This window comes from Galleria mellonella, unplaced genomic scaffold (assembly GCF_026898425.1).
Source record: "Galleria mellonella isolate WM207_F2 unplaced genomic scaffold, CSIRO_AGI_GalMel_v1 utg83, whole genome shotgun sequence".
Taxonomy (NCBI): domain Eukaryota; kingdom Metazoa; phylum Arthropoda; class Insecta; order Lepidoptera; family Pyralidae; genus Galleria; species Galleria mellonella.
The window spans coordinates 1,213,772-1,224,052 of NW_026442162.1; the positions used below are offsets into that span (position 1 = coordinate 1,213,772).

The window sequence follows — 10,281 nt, forward strand, 5'->3', positions numbered from 1 at the left end:
TTCAATTTAATTAACATTAAAAAAAAATCTATAAACACATACCTGTTGTCGGACAAGTAAGTGAGAGCTAGTCACTTGTAACACAAGTTCTTGTAGTACGTCGTGGAGGGCTCGGGCTTTAGCTGCTGCTACTTCTCCGTCAGGTTCCACACCCTGCCCTCCAGGGCCTAGTACACACACGCGCACTAATCTCTCCAAATTTACTATAGCCATATCTATAGCTCCAGAAGAAACTTCGCCTGTCAAGTCCATCATCACGAACAGCACCGCTTTTAAAAAGGTAAACACATGTTTGTACACCCACTCAGGTGCCATCTTTTCGAACATAAACTTGACAGTGATGCAACCGCCTAGTTTGGCATACCAAGCTCGCTCGTAGCAAAGTGCCGACATTCGCTCGGCTAGGTATTCCATTAACGGCAATCGGCATGCTCTTTCCTTGCTCCCGAGCACAGTCGCTGCAGTTTCAATCATCAAGACTAGCGCCAAGTGACCTGGTTTGCATAATTCTTTCTCTTCATGCCCCATAACAACGGCAATAGCATCGACCAGAACTAAAGCATCGAGACCCTCCTTGGGACCTTCGGTGCCAGCAAACGGTCCGGCCTCTTGTGCAATGGCCACCATCGTGTAATGCCTTACTAACGAGACCATGGTGGGGAGTACATCGTTGCGCAAATCTTTAATGGCGGCAGCCACGAACATACCAGTTAATGCCGTACGATGAGTATTCCTTACTATAGAATTGGAGCATTTGTAATATGGTGTACCATTCTGAGATTGGATCTTACCATCAACAAAACTAGGGTGATTAAATAGCTTCTGTAGCGTTTGTCTGTCATCATCTAAATTGAGCGACGCGGCTAGATAGCATCTTAGCACTTCCCAACACTGCCGCCGGTAGAACGGATCGGTCGTACTCGACTTTAACGCTGAGAACGCTGTTTCTATCACTTTATCCACTTCAAAGTCGATTGGTTTTGATTGGTCTTGGAAGTAAGCTTGAATGGCTGGTGGTGGAGCATCCGTTTCTCGGTACTCCAACCTTTGTGGTTCAATCATCATTTTACGATTACCGCCGCCAAACTTTCCCAGAACTCTGAATGCTATCCTTGCAACTTCATTATTTTGTAGAGTCCTCCAAAGAGCTTGCATCAGATCAGCCCTAACAGGTTGTATGTGTTCATACAAAAAGTCTGGTTGCAAGTTATCCACACAAAGTTCTAAAGTACGTAAACCTTGAGATATTAACGTGTGGGAGCCGTTCAGTGCGGAAACTAACGGATCCATTAACATAGGCAAGTAAGGCAACAGACTGCTCAGTCTAACTGGTACAGTCAAGCACAGTTCGACGAACAAATCTTTCATATGTTGTTTATGAAGACCACTTTGGAGACGATTCAATCCCTCTAACAGGTTGGGTAATAGCGGCAGAAACTCCTGGTATAGTAAATCATGACTACCGCCGCCTATTGACCGAAATAGGGCACGCAAAAGAAGAAAATAATTGTAGGGTTCTTTAGCCGTCATGGCATAGTCCATGGCTTTGTTGACAATACTGTGGAGATGCGGTCGCAGCATTTGCTCGTTCTCGTTGGGGAACAAACTAACCGAGCCGAACACTAGTTTGAAGAGTCTCAAATACAAATTAGATCGTTCAACATTAGTTCCCATCTCTTCCATTCGCTTTAGTAGATACTCAACTAGCACAGTCGCGAATATCGGTGAAGTCGCTGGATTTGACAAAAATGTGTTAGCTATTATTTGTAACGTCATGTTTTTATTAATTCTTTCAACCATGTGAGATATGGTAGCTGTGAAAATTTCTTGAAAGGTCTGTGAATTCATCATGGAGAACTGTAAAGAACATAACAGAATATTAAGCAATTAACATTAACTTCATAAAGCAAAAAGATATACTATATCTTTTTCTAAAGATATATCATTCAAGTGAAAATCCGCAAATTAGAGGAAGCCTACATAATTTCTGTACAAGGAGTTTCAGTGCATAATTTCAATGTTACAATTTCCGATTCTATAGAATACAATATAATAATTGGAGAACTCTCGATTTGTCTATTCACTGATATATATCAGTAAATCTGGGAGACTGTACAAAAGTCGATTGCTTGGGCACCTCTGCCCATTCGTATTTCTACCGTGAAGCAGTTGTATTTGCATGGCTGTGTTTCGGTTTGGAGGGTTGGATATGGCGTGAATTTACAGGGTACAGAGTAATAACATCTGAGTCCTCAGGAATGGCACCGCATGGGGGGTATCATGGGTGAAATAGTATACTCTGTTATGTCCATGGTACTGCTCATGTCTATAGGCGACGATTACCACTTACCATCAGGTGGGCCGTCAGTTTGTTTGCCATTCTAAGTTGTATAAAAAAAGTAAAAAAAAAACTGTAAAAAGACTGGGTGCGAAAGTGTACTGACCACGCCGCTGAAGTGCTCGAGGACCTCCTTCTCCTCCTTGGAGCGCACGTGGGGCTGCGCGGGCGGCTGCGCGGGCTGCGCGGGCCGCGGCGCCGCCAGCGTGTAGATGTCGAGCGACTGCAGCCCCCAGCGCACCAGCCGGATGAACACCAGTGTCTCGCGCGCGTCGAACTGCTTCGCCGACGTGGCCGGCGCCGCCGCCGCCGCTGCTGCCGCCGCCGCTGCCGCTGCCGCCGCGCCCTCAGTGTTCGTTGTCTGTATACATACCGACGAGTAATTGGAATATAATTTTCATACCACGTCCTATAGAGTAACAATTTTACATACAAAAGTTCCCAGTACATTGTCTTTTGCAAGTTATTTGCTACAGATTATATAAATGTGAAATTAGACTAACAATACAAAAAAAACAGACAAAATTGTTCGCGTATTTACTTGAACAAGGGGAGAACACTCTCATAATGATTATCTTTACATACGGCTACAATAAGAACAAATGTGGATAATGAATTTATGTATATAAATACCGAGTAATTATGATATACCTACATAACTTTTTTATGACATTTGGAATGACTAACAAGTATTCAAGTAGTATATTGAATGTGAATGTGAAAAAGACTATTTTCCGCGCTTAGCCTCTCATTTGGGCCATTGTGCGTAAGTGGAATATAAAAAAAAAAATATCATGTACTCACTTTACAAGAGGCGCATCCCCAAGTAATAGTTTTGACGCCACATACTAAAGTTTTGACTAGCGTTCTATAATCACCGACATTAAGATTGTTCATTTGAGAGGTTGGAAAACCAATTTTTGATTTCTCCTCCGGTTTCGAAATGCTATCAAGGAAGTCAGCTGTTGGCTTATCATCTTCTACTTTTATGTCGACAGTGGAAGTACTCGGGCCTGGTGTAGTTGGGGTGCTAGGTGTCGCGCCGTTACCTCCGTTGGCGCCAGGAGTCGTTTGTTTACTGATAACAACAAAGTTCATAACAGTATTCAAATAAACATTTTGTAGTACACATATAAAATACAGTATAAATACATATACAAATATAATGTAATACAGATTATTACCTATGGCCAATTATGGTCGTAAAACTATCATATATTTTTAATAAGTAATAAGTGAAGTTTCTAGACGTTTCTCAAAAGATTTATATATCGAAACTAAGCGGTAAAACCATTAACAAATTACAAGCGAAAAGTACCTGTAATCAAGTTTCTTATTCTTCGGTGAATATGAACGTTAAGAAATTTTCTTCATTAATTACAACCTGAGTCTTCGCATTTCTCTCATTTAGAGCTTAGTTGGGCGCAGCAATGGGATGTAGACTAACTTAAAAAATAACGATAGAAAATTACCATTTAGCCATAAGTGCAGGCAGCTGCAGTTTGGATATGGTTTTGAACTTGAGTACGAAGACCTCGAGGATGCGCATGAGCAGCTGTCGACCCTGCGGCTGAGCGCCCGCCGCCGCACCCTCGCTCTCTGACCGCTGGCGGATGCAGTCCACCAAGTTCAGCAACAGCTTGCACGACATCGTTTGGATGCTACAACACATAGAAGTACATTCTACATAATTATCATATATTTTTATTACTGTTTAACTTGAGACAAACACGTATTTAAATGGATGTCGCAACTGCCCATTCATTGCAGGTTAATTTTTTAGTCCATGACAGCTCAAAAGATCTTTGCCTCTGGCTAAATCTTAATTTAAAATTATACTCAGATACTAAGTATAATACTCGGTAAAATCTCCTTACACATTGCCAATCCGATTTTTTACCTATCGTTTTAAAGATAGGACTTAATGGTTGATTCATTCATTATTAGCACATACCTTGTTGGAAGACTCTCATCATGCACATTCTTAGAAAAAAGGTGGGCCGCTATTGCTAAGTCCGACAGTGGCAAGTGTTGGCGTACATGGTGCACAAGGTCTGCCAATGTAGAATAGGCCAATGGCCTCAATGACTCATGAACAGTCCAACCACCACCTAATAGGACATCCTCGTCAAATAGTCTTTCCATATACGGAACAAATTCTGTAAATTAAAAACACAAGTTCATACCAGAAACTTCTTCTGCGTGACTGGTAAAAGATGATAGAAGGTATAAAAGCAGCCTACGACAATTTCCATCCAAAACACTACATATATACCATGTTTAATCGAGTTCACACTTAAGAAATTAAGGTTAGGGATAAGAAGTAACAAACTCATTTCATATTTATAATATTGTTAAGAACTGTAAACTCTGATAGAGCAGTCAGTGTATTAGGTAGTTATAGTTGTAAAGGTTTTCATTTGCTATTAAAGTATTTATTAAATATTATTTAATAATATTTAATAAGTACTACATATAATTTACATTATAAATAGTCAATCAGAAATATTGAAAATTGTTCACTATATATGAAAATTGATAAATGATTCTAACGTTGCCATACTTCTTGCCACACTTCGGTATGAACGATCTGAATATAATTATCGAGACAGAGTTCAGATAAATTTTGTGATTTGGGAACGTAGCAGTGGTATCAGTTATGGAGATAAAGAGTAAAATGGCATTGTTATACTAACTGGTACGTAGATCGGTTGCGAGTATGTGACGAGTTGCAATAACCAACTCCTTTCGAAGATGTGCCACTTCTGGGGGACACAGTGTCAGCAAGCCAATAATGCCTTTTACCATCAAATTGGCATGATTAGCTATAGTATCTTGATATATACGGATGATGTAGGCGAGGAAAGCCAACGTTTTTATTTGTGCACCCATGAAGTCAACAAACACTTCCTTATTGAATGATGCAGATTGTCTAAAAATATTTAAACATTTAAAATATTATTAAATTCCTTTTTTACATCGTTAGGTTTAAAGAAAAAAGTATTTTTATTTTTCTTTTTCTAGTCTACTAATTGGCAATTTGTTCTTTATAGAACAATAATCCGATCTGCTGTTTGGATGTCAGGTTTAAATATGATGAGACCAATCCATTAACTAGCTCTCAGTCTCTGTCTGTAAATCTTTCTACCAGAAAAAAGTATTAAACAATATTTAAAAATAAATTAAAAATAGCTATTTGAAATATTAAACATGCTTAAGTAGAAAATGTTGAAATAGCACTAAAAATCATAATAATAAACAATAATTCGAAGCTGTTGTCAATCCTTTATACATTTAAAATAAAGCAAATAATATAGAGTACCTATGTGTTGCAGCAGGTTGCAAAGTTATTGTTTCCATTATTAGAGGTATGAAGTTGCTGACCTCCTGGTGGACATTTTGCTTGTATAGTTGATACATAAGTACTACAATAATTGGCAGCTCTTGTATCACTTTCAACGATAATACCGATCGCGGTATTAGGTTATACTGTAAACAAAGTAATTAAAACTATTAATGTTGGCAAGGGAATGCTGAATTAAGACAAATACGTGACTCACCTGATATAAGACCAGACTGGATATTTCCAAATACACTCAAGCATAATATATAACTATCAAAAACAAAAGAAACACAAACAGAACATATTCTCAGATGCTTTAAGTTATTTGCAATTACTGAGCAGAAACCAGTTTAAAAACCGATCTCGGAGTACCGTTATTTTAAATATAAAATCAAAATTAAGAAAGTGTTCAGATAAAAATCTGGACATAGTTTTAATATACTTATCTATTAGTATATTAGTATCCATATACTTGCTTATGTAGGGATCATGAGTAATTAGTGCGGCGAATCTCTTGTTAAATTTGCAGTCAATAATGGTGGAGGTCAGAAACACCATAAAATTGTCTGTAATGACCTTATAGCATGCCCATTAAACTTCGATTCAATCAATTATTCCAAAAGGCTGCCTAAGTCTATTATATCTCTTTTATGTAGACTATGTGTTGGTCAATGTTGATAATCTGTATTTTTGCACCAACTTAGAATTAAAGATAACTATTTGTGAATATGGTCAAGAAGATGGTTATGTAAATCTTTTTTTTTTGCCTGTCCTGTCTGTTAAATAGTTCTAACCTAAAACTTGTTAAATAAAAAATCTCCCAATCTACTAACTTAAGTAATTTTTTAAATATTTCTTTTTCTTTTAGAAAACTAAATATTTAAAAGATTACTTACTACACCAATCATCATCATCTTCCTACCTTTATCTCAATCATTTGGGGTCGGCATAATATGGTTTTATCCATATTACAAAAAGATTTGGTTTTTAGTTTTACGACCGGCCACCTGCCTGACGTCAACCCTCTTTGGTAAAATTACTTACTACACCAATATTTTATGGATTATAGTAAATTTTATAAAAAGCAATAATATCAAACTATAAATTTTATTACATGTATTTATTTTACATATTCATATGAAATATATATTTAAGATTTTTGTATTGATAATTATCACTAACCCATATTGTGTTGTCTTTTTCAGTTATATTATATATATACACATTTCTCACATATTTTTTATGTAATCACCCTAAGTAAGACTTCTCAGATAAAGTTTTAATACTAATGACTGTACATTTTATATGAAATATTGAAAAATATTTTTCTAATTTGACCTAAGACACATTTGTTAAGTTAGAGATATAACATAGACATTACTACTGTTTTTTTTTTTATACTAGTGGTAAAACAATGTAGTTGAAACAAATACAATCCTACATACTCACAGTAACAACACTACCATCCAGTAACTTTTTCTCAGTATGTATTGGAGTAGTAGTATATGTTTCTTGCAAGAGCTGATCTATATTTACTTCAGATAAGTCCTTCACTCGTATTGTAGGTTTTGGTTCAAATATTTTTGGCAAATGGTTTGGCAAGTCAGAATATATACCTTTTACCCATTGCAAAAATTTGTGTATCTAAAATTGGACAAAACATATTAGTATCCATGATTAAATATTTAAAAAATGAAAGCTAACTATACTTATCATATAATATTAATGTTAGCAGCAGCAGCAGCTGCTATAAATTAAAACATTAATGTAATGAGACATTACATAAATCATCATAACAATCAAAGTATCATGCATATCAATTACTTAAAATAAAAATAGTTAATTTTAAACTTTCCTGATGTTTACAGATATTTTAAATACACAATTGAGACTTAACACAATATAAAAACCTTTACAGATAAATAATACCAGACAAGACCATGACAGGACCACAACATGGTGCAATCTATGTCGAAACATCAGCAATAAAGAAGCAGTTATTTAGGTACTATTTATCTATAAAGGCTTTTAAATCTCGTTAAGTCTTGATTATGTATTTAAAATATACTTAAAATAAAATGTAATACTAACATCCACATCAGTGCTGTAAGCTGGTCTATACTGCTTGTGCAGTTCCATAAATATTTTTAAAGAGACTAAAACATTCTCCTCATTCTCAATTTCCATTAATTTTAACATAAGTATTAGAATACTTTTAACATAAGGCTTCAGAGTCTCACTAATTGGCAAACGATGTATCATTTCCAATATGAGTTTCCTCACTTGCTGTATATTATACTCAGCTATAAAATGTGGCTCTCCATCTTGCAATATTTTCAAAAATATCTTCAAAGAGTGATCTAGGAACTGAGGGTACTGTGGTGAACTTAATATGACCTAAAAACATATTTTTCTTTATTTCATGTTATCAATTATAAAAATAAAACAAATATAAAGAATGTCCTTAATCAAAATATCAATGTAAAAAAGGTATTATATTATGTATTGATTTTTTTTATTATACCCAATTCAACATATATATGATAGAAATAGGTAATAAAAAACAGACAAGTGAATTAAATTTTAGAAATGAAACCAAAATATGTATGCAAAATAAACAGTGATATTTTTCTATTGTAATGAAAAGGATACCTTGAAAAAAGAAAAGGCAGGATAAGAAGTATGTAGGAAACAAGTTAGGATGACAAACATAGATGGCAACTATTTAGAATATAGCAGAAAACAGAAGTGGCTATGTATTGCATTGATTATATTTTATGAGCAGAGGAAACCTGGTTTTTTATTGTGAATTTTACATATTATACATAGAATGGCAAGCAAGCTAACGGCCCACCTGATGGAAAGTGGTAACCGTCGCCTATAGACATATTTACATCTTTGGTCATATATGCATCATAAAAAGTAATCAATATTTGATCATAAATAAAGCTCTAGGGGTACTCACTGACTAAATATTGTAAACATTTGACGAGAAAAGAGGGTAGTACAGAAAAGAGGCCCAACTAAAATATAGCTTAAAATATTGTTGAATGAAAGGAAAATACTTTTCCACCTTCTATTATATTAGATAAATATTATTGTATATAAATACCTCAAAGTTTTCACTGAGCTCCTGCGCAGCTTTGAGTTTTATTTCATCCTTAGCACCGGGGTCGGCTAGCATGGTCACATAGCTGCGGTACGTATTCATTTGTGTATGAGGATCCCCCGGACCTCCCGAAGACATAGCAGCCATCATATTGTGATAATTTAGCTAAAAATTCATGGTAAACGAATAGTTTCGGCATAAATTAAGAAGCACTTTTACTCTAAACTCGGCGCATTTTTAAAACAGAGCTATTCACTTTGTCATAGCTTAATGATAATATTATAATTGAGACAAATTATAAAATATTTTAATTTCTTTACTGTTTGAACCGACAACAACAAAATTCCATAAACAGAAAAAAAACCGAAATTAAGATTACAAGCACATAAAGTAACTTGAAGAATAATATCATCTAATAAGCAATAATTTTTTGTGCCACAGAGCAAGTAACACAGATTAGAGAGAATATGTCTAAAGCTAACAACAAGGAACTACATAGAAGGACTGATAAAATAAAAACTGTAAATAATATAGTTGCCTCCTTTCTTCTTATGCAAATATAATTTGTAAAATGAAGACAAAAAAAAAACACCATCAATTGCTATTTTTTTTATTCCGAAGCAAAATTTTTGTATCTAAATTTTCATAATAAGAATATTATTCAATAAAAATATTATTCCATGACCTACGTTTTATTTTGTAGCAGAAAACTTTTTATATAATCAGTAAGAAAAGTTGAAATTTTGGTAAATTGTTTTTGAAAATTGAAACATAATTCTTACCAAAGTGAGGCAAAATCGGAGTTATATATGTTAATTTTCAATACCAATTGAAAAAGTTACTAAGAATTATTGTATTTCTGATTGATTATTTTATAATAATTAATAGAGTGATTTATAAATAACTAGCCCGTCCCGGCTTTGCACAAGTGGACATTTTTTACATTTTAAAAAGTTTTTTTTTTATACAACTTAGAATGGCAAACAAACTAACGGCCCACCTGATGGAAAGTGGTAACCGTCGCCTATAGACATGAGCAGTACCATGGACATAATATTATTGACCAATAATGCTGCACACGCGACGGAAGCTTAAAAATGAAGTAACTTCTCCCGTTTTCCTAACATTTCCCTTTACTGCTCTGCTCTGAAAAGTATACTACAACCTACTCAGGAGTATGAAGAATAATTGTACCAAGTTCCGTGAAAATCCGTCGAGTAGTTTTTGTGTCTATAACGAACATACAGACAGAGACACAAAAATTTTACTGATTGCATTTTTGGCATCAGTATCGATCACTAATCACCCTTTGATATTTTGGAAATATATTTGTATAGAATTGACCTCTCTATAGATTTATTATAAGTATATAGATATAGAAGATTATTGAAGACAGATATTTGCAATGTTGCCATAATTTGGTTTCAACCAAAGATTACTGCTAGCCATAGACGTAGAATGTGTAGATAATACAAATACAGTTCTGTTATA

The 10,281-nt window shown here is 34.9% G+C and overlaps 1 protein-coding gene across 4 annotated transcripts in view; it reads right to left on the reverse strand.

The window, feature by feature from the left end:
• Positions 1 to 9,218, reverse strand: part of LOC113516721 (transcription-associated protein 1) — a 42,983-nt gene extending 33,765 nt beyond the window's left edge. For 2 of the 4 annotated variants that reach the window (XM_052901910.1, XM_052901909.1), the window contains exons 1-10: positions 8,794 to 9,218; positions 7,773 to 8,078; positions 7,131 to 7,325; positions 5,661 to 5,827; positions 5,035 to 5,270; positions 4,293 to 4,497; positions 3,811 to 3,999; positions 3,143 to 3,416; positions 2,445 to 2,699; positions 43 to 1,857 (exon numbers count right to left, since the gene is read on the reverse strand). In XM_052901910.1, coding sequence (XP_052757870.1) covers positions 43 to 1,857; positions 2,445 to 2,699; positions 3,143 to 3,416; positions 3,811 to 3,999; positions 4,293 to 4,497; positions 5,035 to 5,270; positions 5,661 to 5,827; positions 7,131 to 7,325; positions 7,773 to 8,078; positions 8,794 to 8,940 — 3,789 coding nt within the window. In that variant the 5' untranslated portion in view covers positions 8,941 to 9,218. The remainder of the gene's footprint in view (positions 1 to 42; positions 1,858 to 2,444; positions 2,700 to 3,142; positions 3,417 to 3,810; positions 4,000 to 4,292; positions 4,498 to 5,034; positions 5,271 to 5,660; positions 5,828 to 7,130; positions 7,326 to 7,772; positions 8,079 to 8,793) is intronic. The other 2 variants (XM_052901912.1, XM_052901911.1) reach the window with 1 other exon arrangement.
• Positions 9,219 to 10,281: the final 1,063 nt, after the last annotated feature.